The sequence below is a fragment of the Homalodisca vitripennis genome, chromosome 4 (assembly GCF_021130785.1).
Source record: "Homalodisca vitripennis isolate AUS2020 chromosome 4, UT_GWSS_2.1, whole genome shotgun sequence".
NCBI lineage: Eukaryota > Metazoa > Arthropoda > Insecta > Hemiptera > Cicadellidae > Homalodisca > Homalodisca vitripennis.
In genome coordinates this window covers 190936370-190955999 of record NC_060210.1, presented here as the reverse complement: position 1 = coordinate 190955999, position 19630 = coordinate 190936370, and the positions used below count along the sequence as shown (strand labels likewise).

At 31.4% G+C, this 19630-nt stretch overlaps 1 protein-coding gene across 12 annotated transcripts in view; it reads right to left on the bottom strand.

Moving 5' to 3' along the window:
• Positions 1-19630, bottom strand: part of LOC124360822 (liprin-alpha-1) — a 204530-nt gene that overhangs the window by 39636 nt on the left and 145264 nt on the right. For 9 of the 12 annotated variants that reach the window (XM_046814750.1, XM_046814756.1, XM_046814749.1 and 6 more), the window contains exons 6-12: positions 19372-19449; positions 17413-17580; positions 16563-16682; positions 11880-12017; positions 6041-6197; positions 2495-2616; positions 867-979 (exon numbers count right to left, since the gene is read on the bottom strand). In XM_046814750.1, coding sequence (XP_046670706.1) covers positions 867-979; positions 2495-2616; positions 6041-6197; positions 11880-12017; positions 16563-16682; positions 17413-17580; positions 19372-19449 — 896 coding nt within the window. The remainder of the gene's footprint in view (positions 1-866; positions 980-2494; positions 2617-6040; positions 6198-11879; positions 12018-16562; positions 16683-17412; positions 17581-19371; positions 19450-19630) is intronic. The other 3 variants (XM_046814748.1, XM_046814758.1, XM_046814752.1) reach the window with 2 other exon arrangements.

Genomic DNA, 19630 nt, shown 5'->3' with positions numbered 1-19630 from the left:
TTTTTCATTCGGGCTGTTTTATTTTGCTCAACATTGTCAATATCCAACAGGCTTCTGTTAGCTGACTGCAGTTTTGGCAACATAAGTAAACAAAGCAGTCTAATTGTCCTATCGCGACATATTATTTTTGGATTATTTATATTATAAATCAATTTATTTACATTATACATAAATAAATTAATATTTTCATTAGAAATTGATTTTTTATTAGAAAAGTACTTGATATTGTGATATGTTATCATACAGCTATGACAAGTTGTCAAAAATTAATAGTGAAAAGAATTATAAGGATAGCAAAATCAACTGCTGGTTAGACAAATATTTCTTTGTTTTCTTACAGTAATAAACCAATTTAAACATACAGAAATAATTAAATAAAATTATTGAATTAGATCTATTGTGAGTTTCATTATAAGTATTTGAAGGAAACCATGAGATCTGACGAAAATTATCCAAGATACTGTCGCTTTACTAGCTTTGTTCAAAAATGTCCCGCTGTTGCAGTTACTGCGCACAATGACATAACGGTGTCAAAGAGTTAACAATAATAAGATTTACTTTATCAAATTCTTTAGTGACATTAAAATGCAACACCCAAAAATATACACCCTAATCACATTATTTGTTATCCAATGAATAATATTTAGGAAAGTGACGTTCTCATCACAGCCATCATTTGAGAAATGCTAACTGTCAATATAACCTCAGGAACACATCAAAAATGGGGAAACATCTAAAAGAAAACAAAAATCAACTCCACGAAGAAGATTATTGTTTAGAAGCAACAGATAAATTCACATCCAAGCATATTTTGTTCCTTGTTATTGGTGTAAATATTAAACATTTATTTTCTTATCATAGCTTACCTTGTTAACGCATCAGTTTGTTGAATATTAAAAGCTATTTCTTGTTGTAACATTTGGCGCTTTACATTGTCAATTTCTAATCTAGCTTTACTAAGTTCCTTTACAATATCACCCTGGAAAAAAAAAACAAAAATATGACCATGATATAAATGACATACCATATAATAAAGAAAACACCTTGAGTGATAAAAGCTTTAATGTTGTAAACAAGTAGATACGTAATACACTGTGCATTGTAATGTTTCTACAGACTTCACAGAATGGACAAAGAAGTTCAAACTCCCTCCACCCACCATTGTAATATCATTACATACAAATTTATTTATTTTTAGCTTTCACATTGAGTTTAATATCCAATATTATAATTACTAATAATAAATATCAAATTAGCACACAGCTAAATCCTATTGAACAATTATTATTGTCAAATAAGTATTTAAAATTCCAATTTATTGCACTTTACAAGAAATTCAACTGCATTGAATTTAAATAGCATAAAATTGTCTATCTTTATTTAACAACTAATTTTATACTATTCCTTTTTCCAACCCTCGAACTGACAGTAATTTTTCTATAGATGACCATTTTTTTAGTGTTTTGTACATGTACATTAAACATTTTGTAAAAAATACACTTTTACTATAAACCTGTATGTGTAATACATTATTTTTTCAGGACAATGTCGAGATAATTATGGCAAAAAATATTTATGCATAAACATAATACAATTTACCATACAAAATTACCAATATATTTGTTTTGAAAAATGGTGGAACTGCCCTTGTAGTTTAATAATTTTATAAATATTAGAAACTGAGATAACAAATTTATTCTTCATTTGATCTAGTTTCAGAAAATATACAATGGTATCCAGGTTCTCTTGAAGAAAAATATATTTATTGTAAAAACTACAAATAGTATATGAAAGCCTAGATCTGTTACTATGGGTACAATTATTTCCAAAAATTAACAACAAAAATAAATTTTACACTAAACATTTTCAACATAATATACAAAAATTTAGTTTAGTATAGCCTAAACAAAGCTATAACAAGCTATAAACCAACATAATAAACCATACCTATGATATATCACTTATTTTTAAAATGGCTAGATGAAGATGATCTTTCTGGAAAGTTTTATGATATCACTGTTGCTAAAACAGCAAAACAAATTTCATCATTGAAATCAGCAATTCTTTCTGTTTGAAATGGTATATAGTGGTGGTAGTGTTGACTTGTGTACTATATAAACTGTCAAAACACATTCGTGTTAGATCGACATTATAATGTTGAATGTTACCCATAAATCGATTCAGATCAACATTATAATTACAATGTTTTTTTTAGCTCGTTTGGTTGCGAATTACAAAACTTAGACACTAATTAATATGTTTCTGAGCATATAATTTTAATGAAAAGGGTGCTGTATTATATTGTTTTGATAAGTAATGAACTTATTATGATATATGTGAGGATTTAATCATTTATGAAATATTGCCAATAACATTGTCGTAGTCTTGGCATTGTTCATAATTATTTATGAGTGTTACTTTGAACTTAGTTACTGTTATTTATGAACTCAACTCGTATTATGATGACCAAAGTATTGGGAATGAAGTGTCTTACCTTTTCTCCTTGAATATCTTCCATTACTTTTCTTGTTTTTTCTAATTCTTGTGATAACGCATTTTTTTCTTCTAACGCGTGCATTCTCTCTTTTAAATGCACTTGCAACCTCTCATTAGATTCTGTAATATAACAAAACTACATTACCATCTAGATTGTAATAAACAAATTAACAACAACAACATGTGATATAATTCATACAGGCGGCTTTAACCATGTAGCCACTTCATCCACTGGCTCTGGCATGACCATTATTTAACTAATGCTAATATTTTGTTGTATGTTACACGTTATTAATGTTTTGGCCAGGAGCATTTATAATAAGTATTTTCGTAAAAAACCATCTAACGTGATTAAATCACCGAAAGTACCAACCCACACTTGTGGTGAAAAAAAGAAAAACATCCTTTGTGAAAGTTCTTCAATTCAAGCTCAGATCAGATCACGTAAGGGCTACCCAGCATTAATCAGAACTATTGTCATTTCCTCCAGTAAAAAAATCATATGTCTTTATTATTACAGGTACTGATAAAATAAAAATAAAGCAAGATTAACACTTTGAGTCCCAGGTTCTTAGTAATATTTATATGTGCTGTCCCAGCCATTTCAAGGGTTTTTTAGTTAAATTGTAAAAAAATTGTAAGTTATAGTTTCTTAGCAACCAATATATCAAATTTAAAAGCAGAAAAAATATAAATAAAACTATTAAAAAATGTTACTTATCTTTTTTGAAGTCAATACAAATATTGAGGTCCATAAAAAGTGTGTAAAATACTGGAAGAAAAAAAAAATTGGAACATAACTCATAAATTTTATTTGCACATTTTTCTTCTTGACTATTTTCTGCTAACCATAACATATTACACATCAAAATAAAGCCAAGAAGTTGTAGTCCAAATATATGTATATATATCCAAGGTAAATATATCAATTTTTTTTAAATCAATAAAAATGTTGAGTCCATAAAAAGTGTGTAAAATATTGAAGAATAAAAATTTGGAACATAAAGCATAAGTTTGTTTATACATTTTTCTTCATGATTCTTTTCAGCTAACCATAACATATTACACATCAAAATAAAGCCAAGAAGTTGTAGTTCTAATATATTTATTTATAATCAAGGTAAATAACACAGATGAAAAGTTGAATAGAGAGAATGTAGTCCTATTTACAAGTAGTTAGCTTTAGTGTGAAATAATTTGAAACATTCAGGAAGGCAGAGGGCAGTGTCACACTGGGCAAAACCACACAGTTTCTTTTTTTTCCAGATTTGCCTGTGGTTATTTTATTTTTTCTCTGAACAAACTTTACACACTCTTGTTGGATGGACCTTCTTACCAGTCGGAGGAATTTTTTCGGGAAAATGTCTGCCTGTAAGTCTGTAAGTCAGAATCTGTATGATACAATGTATCAACGATAAGCTTCGTTGTTTTGGGATCCAAAAATTCACTCATTTTACGCGTGTGAGTTGAAATAACATAATAAAACAACACTGAGCAACACAAAATCCTAATTGTATAAATAACTATAACCAAAATAACTTTTATTTCACTGTAAAACAAAAATCGAGTAGACGTACGCCACGGCACGGCACTAGCAGACAAATACGTAGTTCTTGACTAACGTAAGATAAATAACATAATAAAAAACTATAACTGAGCACTTCCAAATACTAATTTTTATAAACAACTGTAGCTAAAATAACTTATAATTCACTGTAAAACACAAAGCTAGTGTAAACAGTGCAGACGTCACGGCACCAGCTGACAACTGCGTAGTTGGTGACTCGGCGTCGTATCAGCTGTTTGTTACACAATTTCTGTTATAATATTTTTTTTCTTGTAACCGTTTATAAATAACCAAAGACTAATAAAATTAGTCTAATATGACTTGCTAAACATAACACAACCTCTAAAAACGTCAGTTTATGCGAATTACCAGTCTCCACGAACTAAAAATAGACTGCCCGGCCTGAGCTCGGGCTTGGGATTCAAAGTGTTAATCACTTTTTACCATCTTCAGTCAGATAGGTATAATGGCTGGATAAAGAGATAAATAAATCACTTTTACCGAAATCACTAACTATTATACTTAACTAATAACTGATATTACTAGGTATCACTTTGTCTTTGATACACACATTATTACTGAGAATTCTACAAACATTTTGTTGTCATCTTAGCAAAAACTTAAGTAATTTCATATGGTTAGTGACCATATGAAACCCCTTTAACCCTCTACGGTTGAATTACTGCAACATGATTTTGCCTTGATTTTCGGAACTAATTAATTTGATTCCATTTCTGGGGAAGATCGCTTATTAGCACTTTATATATTTCATCGACCCACTTGAAAACAACTGTTACACGTGATACGCCTTTTAAAAGCTTATTAAATTCATAAGGTATGGATATGAATACAATTACTAAACTTAAAATATTAGTAAAAAATAATAATTTAAATTTTTAGATGATATTGATATTTTTACATCTTGTACACTTGAAAAGTACAGTTGTATGCTAATTGTAAGTTTATATGTACATTTTTTGTAGAAAATAAACGGTTTTGTTTTGTCAAAAATGTCTAACACACTGTCAATGGAGTAATGCACAGAACATTTTTTTATATTTTACCTAGGCAGCACTACGACAAAACCATATATATATATATAGTTTATATATGGTTTTATATATATATATATATATTTTTTAAATCTATAATTATCAGAGCGTTACTCAAGAGACTGGAAAAATTTCATTTCTGTCTCTGTCCGCACAATTTCCAAAATGAACTGACCTATATATCCGAGACCTTGCATGAAGCTTCATTTCTATGCAACTGAGATTGTTGGTAGTGTACTTTATTTTCACATTAACAAAAAAAATTATTTCTATGATGATTGCCCAACCATGGAATTTGGCAGAGCGTCATTAAAGCATATTACTCAATAAGCTGACACAACTTCTCTTTTCTGATTCAAACTGATGTAATTTTTCTGTCTGTCTATCTGTTCACAGATATTTCAAAAATGAAATGTGCTTTAAACTCGAAATTTTGCATACAACCTGAGTGAAGCTGTTACGCAGAACGTGGTGTGGCATATTCACACCTTGTAAATAATGGAAAAGTTTGCTTCCTGCACAATTTTAGAGTTGAGTAAAATACAGCAAACTTAGTGGGTTCAAAACTCTAATATGTATTTCACTACAAAATGTCACTGACAAAGTATATTTTTTAACACATTCACTGCGGATTGGACTTCCAAGTTCCGTACTGTTTGCTTCCGAAGTGAATTTGGGACCTATTGGCTTCGCTTGGTCTGTTGTGTTGCTATGCCAGTCTGAGACCTGCAGCGCAACGGTGACGTTGATTGCTGCGTCGTAACATGTTGTGAACAAACTTTGTCAGCTTTGTACAGATCGACCCCATTATCGTTTCATGTAGGTACATTTGACTCGTCATAGTGTATAGTGTCTAGCACTTAAGGTACACTTAAAATTTTGAATTACCAGTGAACATATTAAGTAAGATTAAAGAGTCGTTTACCTGATAATAATTTATCTACAGTTGTTGATAGCCTAGTGTTGTGCTCCTCATTCATTTTGAGCCTCTGGTTGAGCCGCATCAGCTCTGCGTTCTTCTCTTCAACCTGCGCCTCCAGCCGCTGTATCCTGTCCTCCGCCGTACCGTGCCTCTCCTGCGCCTGCACATACATCGGCAGCACGTGCAAGTTGAAGAAAAAGTCACCTATCAATGCTAATTCAGATTTAGTTTCTTAATCAACCTAATATTTTCTTTAGCAGCTAGCTCGTTGACTGCGACAGGTGCAACAATACGTACAGGATGGTTAAGATACTCAACATCACTCAGTACAGAGCCGCAATTAAAGTGCTAAAGATGTATTTTCAGAAAATTAAAATATCAGCTAAGACATTTTTTATTCTGAAGATTTAAAAAAACTCTTCAAGAATAACCAAGAAATTTGGCAAAACATAATTGTTTTATTACTACATTAACCAAAACATTATTTGATTTTTTTAAACTCTAAAAGTGTTATGACAATTATTTTTTGTTAATCAACAACATTGCTGAAGTGTTAGTCTGCCATTTTTGGTTGTACCCTTGCATAATAATTTCTAATTCCATAAACGTATCAATCTGATTTATGCACCACTGGATCAGGGCAGAAATGAATATGTTACACATAGCTCTTTTTCTTTGTTAGTTGTGGTATGATAATAGTTTTTTCTCTTTGTTTGTTGTTTCTGTTCTACGAATAGTTTATTGTGAACAGAAAGAAAAGTTCACCATCCTGCCATTCATCATACAGGTTGCACTTATATGACAAATTGTAAAAAACCAAGTATTATTTTAAGCGTGTAGTGTTATAATCTGTGTTTAGTAAAATTTTGTTACTGATAGGAATTAAATTTTGAAATAAACCAGTTGTTTGAAATTTGGTGAATAATCTATAATTCATCACAAAATTTAATTATTGTGATTTCCTAAAGTTGAACTAAGTAATTTATTTCATTTCTACTATAGTGTGTATTGCGTATTTTATTCAGACTAAATAGTATGCAGTGACACACACTCAGGTACAATTAACTATTATTGTTAAACTCTTAAGTATATACACACAATTTTCATCTTAAATGCGCATAATTTTTGTAGCTTTGGTTCGGTTTCAGGTAAATATAATAGTTAATTTTTTCTAAAATTGGAAAAATTGACATGTTTACATTTTATAACTATTAAGAACAATTATAGAATTGAATTTTTAAGATAAAAAAACAGCTTGATTGATCTCGCAAAAGTAATTAACCCATTGCCTACCAATTAAAATTCAAATATTTTAACATACAAAAATTTTTCATTTTGCAATGGAAATCATTGTATGGGTGCCTAGGGTTAATTCAAAATATTAAATGAACTGCAATAGGATAGACGGCAACTAATCGAAACAAACAAACAACCGATGACACTACAACCGATTTCAAGAGAGTTGACCAGCTTCAAAATCGAACATGTTTTATTTTAACAGGCTATTTATATAATAGTATAGAAAAATGCCAAAATATAATCGATATTGGGAATATTTTTTAATTCCAAAATTACAAACTTAGCGTGACGGGCAGTGCCCGTTATCGGTAGTTATGCCAACACTAACCTGTGACAAGCAATATACGTCAATGGTAGCCAATGGTTTAATAACATACATTACAAATTCTCTTTACAAAATGTTACATTAGTAATTTTTGTAAAATAAAGTATTCAAAAAATTCAACAACGGAATGATGCTATTTTATTATTTTTACTTACACAACTAATTAAATAAGACTAATTAAAATATGAAATTAAATATTTAAAAATAAATACTGTACTTATATGAACATAGTTTATAATTTGAGTGTATGATTCACTATAGCTGTTCGAGCACTCAAATAAGTAATAGGTTAATAAACTATCATCAGTTTAAGTGAGTGTTTAATGAGTTTATATATATATATATATATATATATAAAACAGTAAATATTAAATTTACCTTAAAAATATAGTGGAAGAGTCTCCTGGTTATCTTTTTGTATATACATTAAATATCAAAATTTAGTCCTTATTAGAAGTAGTTTTTAAACTTTGCATAAAATTCTACTAAAGTATCCATGATTTTTATTGTGAAAACATACAACATGTCTCTAAATCGAAGTACAAAACAGCCTTGGAAATAATTATCTCCTAATTAATTTATACATTTTTGATTTTTAAACTTATCTTGACATTCTTATAGTATTTTAAATAAAAAAATGAATATACACTATTAAAATTCTTTACTTTTAACCTGGGCATTTTCATTAATAACAAAATACTACTCCTTTACTCTACTCAAACTTTTACAATACCAAAAACATTTTCTCTATCTGCATAATAAACTATCAACAATCATACCAAGTGACATCCTGAAATGTTCTCAATTACAAACTCTCATATACAAGATCTCTATCTAGTTACATAAATTTCTAATCTACCTACAGTAAACCTTTAGAACTAGACTATATTCTATTTAATTAACGTGTCTAAGAACTAATGTACACTACATACTCACCTTAAAATTTGTACCAAAATTTATTAATAGTTTAGATACAAGTTAGATCTGTGAACTTAAAACTTTTTTGATGAAACATTATTGAGTTACAACAGACATTAAGGCAGTATGTACCAAAATATACAGTAGTGAAGACTGACAAAGATTGCATTGTGTTCGATTGCAAAATTATGACAGTGAGAATTACTCTATAAATCATTGAATATAGTAATTATTAGAGGCTACACCGTTTGTATTCCTTAATATTTGTTTTCAAATAAATTTGGAGAATCAAACATTGACACCATTTACTCATTTATGGATTACGAAGTTTGAATAGGTGTATATAGTACAGAATTTTGATATAGCACATAATATATTAATTCAGTCTTGGGGAATGATTTACCAAATTTTGCCATGTAGCCTGATTCCAACCGCAAAAAAACAGGTCAGTAAGTTAGGAACTTCCGATGCGACAATATATTTCGTGAAAAATGTCACTCCATTCTCCCACTAAGTGCGAAACATGAGATCTAATATGTTGTCTCGTTTGGAAGGAAAAAACTCTGGTTGAGGTTTATAATGAGGTAAAAACTGCATATGGTGATAAAGCTATGTATGAATCGTACAAGTGTGGTCAAGTGGTTTTGTGAATTTAAAAATAGTCATATGTCTGTGCATAGTGATAAAAAAAGGAGACCTTCAATTGTGACTGAAATTCTGGAATAAGTTGAAAATGCGCTCCGTAACGATTGCAGATTGACTGTGGATGAACTTTTTGCGATATTTCCGCAAATCTCCAGATATCTGCTACATGAAAACATTACGGAAACCCTTGGATATTGAAATACGTATGTCCACGAGGTGGGTCCCAAAATAGTTCACAGACTAAGTTGAATCGAGGAGAGGCTGGGCAAGAGTTTTTGAGACGCTATAAACTCCATGGAGATAAATTTATCCGCTCCATCATTTGGAATTATGCAGTTTTAAACTCATAAATCTCAACCAGAATTTTTCTCTATCAAACGAAATAACGGATGATGGAGTGTATTTCGCACATGGCGTGAGATTGGATTAACATTTTTCACAAAACGTTATGTTGTATCAACAGTTCTCAACGTATTGAACTGGTCTCACTGCAGAGGAGAAGAGTCCAGGCTATACGGCAGTGTAGCTAAAATGTCGAACATAAAATCCCTCTGGCCGTGAGAGCTTCAGTACACTTACTTTATGGATATGCCTCGTACATAATAGGGCATACGTCCTGTGTTATACAATAAAAATTCCATTATAATATAAGCTAAATCCAAAACAAATAATCTGATAATTGTAGTTTGGTGACATCTAGTAGTTGAAATAGGTTTTAAAATTAGAACCTTAATTAAAAAGATATGTTCGTTTGACAGAATCATATGGAATTCACTTCCACAGTCAAAGACATTAGGAAAATGTTTCTTTGATAAAACACCAATGTCAAAGCGACGTGATCGTGCGCTGTATTCGTATAATGTCCAGAACTGTTTATTTTGGCACAACACTGTTTATCATGAAAAGCAGCATCTGCAAGACGAGCACATCACCATGGAACCATAATAAAAACAAGAATGAAGAACAAGACATAGTGAAACATTTACATAGGCATTCATGAATGTGATAATGGCAATTTGACGAGAAGAATGAGATAAAAAGTATAAAGTTCACAGTCGGTTTGTGCGTAGTTTACTGTACATGCTCTGTAAGTGTAGATATTGTAACCTTCGGTAACCACTCCACCATTGTACCTAGTCAAGGTCAACATACCTTACGAAGTCATTGGTGACAGAAGTGTATTTGTAAGTGTTGTGTAAGTGACAACTGATGGCTAAAATACCAAATGCACACCTACGAAAACACGTCTAAAACACCAATTTGCTAACTAACTACTGTAATCTTGTTGTATTAATACTGTGACAAGAAATTTGTTTTTCGTTATTCTCAATGAAAATTGAAATAAAAGACATTGGTCCTGGAGTATATAAAAGGAAAAAACTAAAATGAATTTATTTACGCAGTTATGTGATACAATTGAAATGGTCACTTTGAATAAAATTTTTCAGTAGGAATTTTCTTAAAATAAAGTGCCATTATTTAAGTACTAGTTTTAGAAATGATGTAATCATTTACGTTTTATTTTTTATGTTTTTACAAATGTTCTCGGAATGTTTAAAATGTACATTCTTCTGGTTTACGGCTGAACGATAATTTCGCATAAGTTACCCACCAACAATTCAACTGATGATGGACCAGTTCTAAAAGTTGTTCATTTAAATTCCAAAACCCGTGTCTCAATTCTCAAAATAGTAGTAAATAAAACAGTGTTATACATTAAACTAAAACCTTATCACCACAGTTTAATTCCCAAGAATTCAGCAATAAACTGAATTGCCACAATTTTGATACTTATTGCTAGTTTCCCCTAGAAAACAAAGCATTAACCACTATCAGTATATTAGTAATTTAACAAAAACTGCCAGAGAATTTAAAAGCCCACCATTTTAAGACTTCTGATTGTCATAGGCCAATTAAATTTGCTTTATAACATCTTTCCTACATCAAAATAAATACATAGATTTTAGCGTTATTAAATTACAAGATAGAGATAAACTTTTAAATGACAAAAATACCAGAACTTAATTTAGAACATAGTTTATCATTGCGAAAAGACCAATTGAACTTTGTATCTACTACTAATCCTAAAAATGTTGTATTATGAAATTTGACTGGAATTTGCTAATTTGTACTCAAGTTACTGTAATTATGACAAGACAATCTGACAAAAGTGGTTTTATTTTCACTTAACAATAATAGATTTAATGTGTTTAGTTGTTCCTTTACTGTGTTTATTGCTGATTCCATTCTAGGGAAAATGTTGCCAATATTTTTGTCAGAGACAGTTAAATTTACGTCATCAGACAATTGACAAAATTCATTATTAATGTTTAGTTCTGCGAGGCATTGTGGTAATTTACCTACATAACAAAGAAATAAAACATCTATAATCAAAACCCGATTACTTGGCCTGGCAATTTTTCATCTCGTAAGTGATTATTTAAGGTATAACCGAGGTCCATTTAGGAAAACCTCTTTGCCACACTCAAAGGATCAAATCCCGTATTTAAGAAATAGAATCCGATCCTTATACGACCCTGCACTAGGCTGGAATCTCCCGGTGGTAATTGTGTCGTGTCGTGTTGTGTCAGTGTACGAGTGCTGGGACGAAGGGGGAGACGACAGAGAGAGGAGAGAGAGAGTGGAGTGGCCTACCTGAGCCCTCACCTGGGTAAGGGCCTCCATACGCTGCTTCAGCTCCTCCTCCATCTCCGGCAGCTTAGCGAACTGAGCCAGCTTCTGCTCGCACAGCTCCAGCTTCTCCTGTATCGCCCGTGTCTTTTCCTCTTGCAACTGTCAACAGTACATAAACGATAAGTTCTCCGTGACTTTGCACTTTCACCGACTATGTGAATCGTGAACGGTGAGTATGGAAAATTAACATGGTCATGTGTATCACACATACTTTTTTCATTTGAAAAGTACGCAAACCAAGTAACTCCTACAAAGAAGTAAAATTGTAGCACTTCAAAGCATATACCTTAATATTTAATATAAACAGAAAGAGAAGAAACATTTCAAATATATAATTTTGGAACCTTTTTCTCATGACTGTCATAAAAACAGGAAGGAGCTGAGTACTCCCCCATTTTCTTAGCCTTTAAAATAAAAATAAAGGGGCCAATGGTGGCTACCTAAGAGACCCTAACAACCAACAAACAGTTACATGTGGTGGCCTTCACTAGTCTCTCATGAGACAGTTATACGTCCCACCACAATATCCCCCTCTCCCCCACACTCAACCAAAATGTCTGACAACAACCACAAAAGAACATGCGTATAGCTCAGCTGATAAGAACAAGCTGCTGTAAACTCACAACAAGGACACAAATTACCAACAACAATTTCAAAATAAACAATAGGATACAACTATTATTATTTAGTTACAGTTACAAGTAGATGTATTCTAACAACAGGCACATCTAACCTGGGATGTGAATAATTATATATAAATCTGGATTGGAATATTTTCAAAAAATGTGATAATTTTATTTTGTTTTACAATGATAAGAACAAGGTTAGTTAGAGAAACCAGAAGCGTACTTACCTTGATAAAAGGGTAAATAATTAAAATACAACAGATAAGCAATTAACACAGATTAGAAACATATAACACAATACATTACAGAAAGATACTATAACAACAATAAGCAAGAGACAAAACTATGAAATCCACGAAAAACATAGATACATACATTGTTAGTGTATTTTACTTTTGTAAAAATGTCATATGAATTGTACTCAAACACATTTTACAGATTTATTCAGAGTATTTTACTGCACTCCTTAAGCTTAAAATTATTTTTTATTGCAAAACGCTTTATCTATGGCAAGAATTGCCTGAAAAATGTTGCAATTTTTCATGTAATAATGTATAAGTACTGTTACAAAATTTTGATTTAATTTGTACTAATTTTAAGCAAAGTATGTGAATGAATTGGCGAATTTATTATTAAAAAAATATGTTACTATATTGTTAGATTCATAAAAGAAGTAAAATTTAAAGATTTTTTTTCAATAAGAAGACATAGTTAATAATTAATAAAGTCAAGTTAATCACAAAATAAATAAATAAAAATATTTACATAGTGATAGTACCATGAAATCAAATTCATTTTATAGTAAGCATTACTAATATTATATTCTAACAATACTAAAACCATCATTTTTACTGATTGAACACCAAATAAAATGGATTTAAAAAAAAAAATGTCGATTTAGTAGCTTCCTTAATTACTTTCCACTTCTTGCTAATGTTAATTGGCATATGTTGCACTAATATTATTTCCAAGCAAAATGAGGTTTTAATGTAATGTAAGTAGTGCTTGTCTAGAATTAAATTGGAATTTCGAGTTGAATTTGACTGCAAAGTGGCAGTCTTCTCAAAATGCTTATGACACTACTTTATGACAGTAAATTATTATTTGTACAATTTTTTGTATAATGTGAAAATATTTAAATAGTAAACAATTTAATTGAAAAAAAAAACTGAATCTTTTTAACCTTAAAATTTAACATGTTTCAAATGGCTTTTTTCTATAAGAAGAGTATTTTGTGGAGGTTGTATTTAGAAGTGCTCTGAGTTATATACACACCGTAAATGACATAATATTGTATGACGAGTAATAAATTTATTTTAAATTACCGAGACTACAAAACACACATAACAAAAAATCTCTATTAACCACAAAAGTAAGTGTGAGAACTCCAATTCGTCAAATAATAAATCTAGATATTTTTTGTTATAACTACTGCTGGTTTCATTGCTGTCATGATAAAAAAAGTAAAAATTCTTTGTACTTAGATACTGCCCCATGGAAAAATTTAAGGCATTTGATTACTTTTTGAAATGAAGCACATATTAAGTTCCAAACAAAATTAATTTCTTTGTGTTTAATTTACATTACTAATTCGGATACGTTAATTAACAGTACAATCAAATTAACGATTTAACGTTTAAGTGAAAACATTTTTAAGCGCAAGAAATAGAAAAGAACATGTTTAGCAAAAGAAGAAAAAACATCGCTAATAATTATACATATCATGCTTGTATAACTAACAATACGACTGTTAAGTCCTCAATTAATATCACTGTGTGGAATGTACTATCTAAAAGTAGTACACAAAATTATAATGCTTAGGTTCCCAAATTTTACAAAGAATTGGTTAACAGTCCACAGTTCAGGTTGTACACCACGTGCCACACCAAAATTCACACCTTTTTTCTAAAACTATCACTAGATAACTGCTCATTTGATTCTATACTTTGTTCACTTATTTACAATCTTTAAACTATCTAACACAATCTAGACACAGTTTGTAATATTCAACACAATATAGATACATTTTGTAATATTTTACTAAAAAAGCGCCATATGCAGCCAAATTAAATACGAACACAACTAGTCTACCAAAGGACACACTACACTAACGACGTGAAAACACTGATAAAATGAGACCTGTCAAATCATCTACTATTTTTAACCCTTTCACTACCCTTTTATTTAGATGTCCATCAAAACTACTGTCAATAATTGATTCCTCTTTCAGAACAAATTCTTTTAAACTAAATTATATTTCCGTACAATAAATATTGTCTTTCAACTCCTGAACAAATATGCCATGTATCTGCTCTAAATCACTAGCACATACAGTATATACAACATAATCAATTAAAACATAGGTATAAATGATAAATAAAATACCTTGGATTAAGTATATAAAGAAAAATCTGAACTGTAGCTTTAGAATGATGCCCTTCATATTTTATAAGAGGCTACATTGGCATGCCTACAAAATGGAGGGAAACAGCAGATGAGGCGTTACACCAGAAAACAACTAAAGTCTGCAACTTATTTCAGAATGATTCCCAGCAGAACGGCAAAGGTCTCACATGATTCCAATTTGATTCAAATATTGAGTTAATTAATGGAACAAATAGACTTTGGGCCACTAGTTAACATGAACAAGGAAACAGACAATCTGATAAAGAGACAGATGATGTTGAAAGAATACAGGAAGAGATAGAGACACCAAATTTAGCATGGGAATGTCATCAGTTCAACAAGAAATTAGACTACAAGTTCATGAGACATCTGAGGAAATAAGATAGTAGAAATGAGTTGATAGACGTAGTTGAAACACTACTCAGCAGACCAGACCCAATATTTGACTTATCTTACAAATTGGAATGTACAATTTCACCCATTGGGACTTTTATAGAGCACAAGATGCAATTATACAAAAGACGTTTTTATTTCTTTCACAATTTAATTTATTCTTAATTAATAATAAATTTAAATGTTAGTGGATGCAAGAGACAAACTACGGAGGAGCAATGCCATCAAGGGGCGAAGACAAAGTATCGTAAACTAAGCCTCCTTATGTTGCTGTCACTTCATATTGTGATCTAACACCGAGACATGTTAGTGGATGCAAGAGACAAACTACGGAGGAGCAATGCCATCAAGGGGCGAAGACAAAGTATCGTAAACTGAGCCTCCTTGTGTTGCTGTCACTTCATATTGTGATCTAACACCGAGACATGTTAGTGGATGCAAGAAACAAACTACGGAGGAGCAATGTCATCAAGGGCCGAAGACAAACTACAATGAGCAAAACCTCCTTGTGTTGCTGTCACTTCATATTGTGATCTAACACCGAGACATGTTAGTGGATGCAAGAGACAAACTACGGAGGATCAATGTCTTCAAGGGGCGAAGACAAACTACAATGAGCAGAGCCTCCTTGTGTTGCTGTCACTTCATATTGTGATCTAACACCGAGACATGTTAGTGGATGCAAGAGACAAACTACGGAGGAGCAATGTCTTCAAGGGTGAAGACAAACTACAATGAGCAGAGCCTCCTTGTGTTGCTGTCAGTTCATATTGTGATCTAACACTGAGACATGTTAGTGGATGCAAGAGACAAACTACGGAGGATCAATGTCTTCAAGGGCGAAGACAAACTACAATGAGCAGAGCCTCCTTGTGTTGCTGTCACTTCATATTGTGATCTAACACAGAGACATGTTAGTAGATGCAAGAGACAAAACTACGGAGGTTCAATGTCTTCAAGGGCGAAGACAAACTACAATGAGCAGAGCCTCCTTGTGTTGCTGTCACTTGATATTGTGATCTAACACTGAGACATGTTAGTGGATGCAAGAGACAAACTACGGAGGAGCAATGTCTTCAAGGGTGAAGACAAACTACAATGAGCAGAGCCTCCTTGTGTTGCTGTCAGTTCATATTGTGATCTAACACTGAGACATGTTAGTGGATGCAAGAGACAAACTACGGAGGAGCAATGCCATCAAGGGGCGAAGACAAACTACCTTGAGCTGCGCCTCCTTGTGTTGCAGCTCCTGCTCCAGTTTCTCGTTGAGGTCATGTAGTGATGTGGACTCTCTCTGGGCATTCAAGTATCTCTTCTCCAGTGTTGCTATCCTCTCCTCCTGCAACATCACAAATATCCGTGTTTAACAGTGTTGTGTCAAATCACTGATTACAACACATACCAGATAGATTATCACAGAAGTGATTACTTCTAATTTGTTATTGGAGCAAAAATAATGGTTTTTTTTTCATAAACATTTATACATATAATGTTTGTTTATATTGTTACTGGCCACTATTGCTGCTCAAGCCAGCTGCATTTTGTTGTTCTTGATCGAAAATGGATTGTGATTTACCTTCTAATGACATTTGTGATTTATTATTCAATGATAGTTGTATTTTTGATAGGATGGGACAGAAAAGAGCCCATGGTGATTTAGATTATGGGTAGTAGAGATAGTCATTTTTACTACAGTTTGACATTTCAACATTTTCAATAGTTAAGCTGTTAGTTTGTTCTGTTATGTTCTTATAAGTAGACATTTTCTGGATCAGCACAAAAGCCCAGACAACTCAATATGACAGCAATACATGGTCCACATAGACACATTATGGCTGGTGAACCATACAATCTGAAAATACAATACATATATGAAAAAATGTATTTCTGGGTTTGCAGGAATTTCTAAAATACAGACCTATTAAAAAAAAAAAACATACTGAGAGCTTGGCTTGTGTCCTCAGAATGTTGTATGTATATGTGTCAATGTCCCCGGATAAACCCTGCCATAAAAACACACACACAAACGTGTGTGTGTGCGCGCGTGTGCACACACTCAAAGTACATACCTGATCTTCTTTTTGAGCTACATTTTCTCTTAAATCTCTTTGGAGTTTGGAATTGGTATCTTGTGCCTTTAACAACTCTTTCTGTGATTTCGAAAGATTCTCCTCCAGCTCTGAGACTCTTGACGTCATCTCTGACACCCGTCTCTGCCACGTGCCCAGCTCTGAACTCTGAAGAACACAATGTTATTTACATAAAGACATAATTCAGCAAAAGCGACAGACAAAATTTTTCATAACATTGTCTGGTCACTTACCTTGACAAAGAATAGAAAATACTAAGCAATAAGTTATTTTAGTTGGTACAAATAAAATCAGTTATCAGAAAATTAAATTACATGCATACTTTAAGTACTCAAAAACTACCAACAATAATAGGCAAGAAAATAAGACCACAGTAAATAAGGAAATCTTTAAACTGTTCTTTATTTATTAATTTTTTAAGCAACCATTTTCATTTATAATAATCTTTGGTAGGTTAACCCTTTCAGTGCCAATGTCTGTATATATGGGTGTTTGAAAAAATACTGAAAATTAATGCTAATGCTAATGTCTGTATACACGGACATTTGTGATACAAATTCTACTGCGATAATAAAATTAAGTATTATAAATTTGTTGGTATTTAAACAATCAGAATGAAACTAATTAAAAGACAAAAATATTTATACCAATTTTGTAAGATTAATTAGATGTTTAGTCTAAAATTTTGTGTAAAACACACAAAAATGTAGCTTTCTATAAAAAACAACATAACTTTTACAGTAAAATATTAATCATTAATCAAAACTTTTTTGTATTTAGTTTAATTTTCTCTTTCAATTGATATTACATTTTGTAGTGGAATAACTTTTTCTATTTTTGTGTGCTCTTTCTCATGTGAGATTGAAAATATATTTTAACATTAATTGTTTTTTAATTGTTACATTTAAATATAAGATTTGTTAATTATTTCCCATTGTACCTAATAGTTTATTTCTAAATACATTTTTTTCAATTTGTGTTACTTATTCAGAACTCAGTGCTGGTCTGTGTATTTTATAAATCCTAAAATGTGTTTGGGAATCTCGAGTTTAGAATAAATCTAAGAGAAGAAGTAAAAACGCAGGTTTACACAAAAAGTACTGTTTTCTTTACAGTTTTGTGGATAATAAAATAATTGGTGGTGTACGTATACAATATTAGATGTTGTACATAGTAGCATCAGTTGTTTTGAGGAAATAATTTCTTTCAAGTGCTATTTTCCATACGAAATTGGAAAAATGTACAAAACTTTTTTGGTAAGTATCATTAGTGTTTTTTTATATAATAAATAAGCAGTATATGATGGTACAGGATTCTATCTAAAACAGTTTTGATTTTATGGATGTTTTAGTAAAATGTTACAAAATCGCTGAAATAGGTTTAGCATTCTTCAGCAGTACCCTTAAGAGAAAACTCTGCCATTTTCGGACCAACTTTTTTATTCTGTTCCGGCACTGAAAGGGTTAAAAACAACTAAAATTTATTGTACCTACATATTTTTAAAATAAAAACAACGTATACTTGATCTAAAAATACATGTTCTTCATATATATTTAATAAGAGTGATTTAGCCTCCAATAATAAAAAAGCAAATATTGGATAGACATTAAATCTTTATGCATGTAGATTTGTTTTAACATTAGTATTTAAAGAAATGTTCCAATTATTTGAACCCACTAAAATAACACTTATAAATGTAACAAAAACAAATGTGTTTTCAAGTGTAGTTGTTAAAAATTTATTATCATCTTATTACTGAAAATACAATAAAAACTTATATCATTTGAAAGTCTAATCTACCTCAAAATTACTTTATTAATGACACTTTGCCTATACTGATTGCCAAGCTGAGTGCATTTATTTAAGAACTTCGTTAAGAAAGAATAATAGTGACAATGAAATGTTTGCTGAAGCCAAGCGAGGCGAAGTCTGTCTGACCTGTTTGTCGACGGTGTTCTGTAGCTCGATGAGTCTCGCCACCTCCGAGTCGGGTTCTATCGCACCGTTGCTCAACCTCTGTACATCAACACATACATGCTGGAGTCGAGCGTAAGCACAATCATGCTGGGGTCATGCACGACCATCTATATCACTCTTATAATCAAACTTTGTAACAACTAAATTAAGAAAGAAATCAAATCAGTTTATTCATGAATACTTTAAACAGAATGAAACACTTGATTTATTTACTATTAAA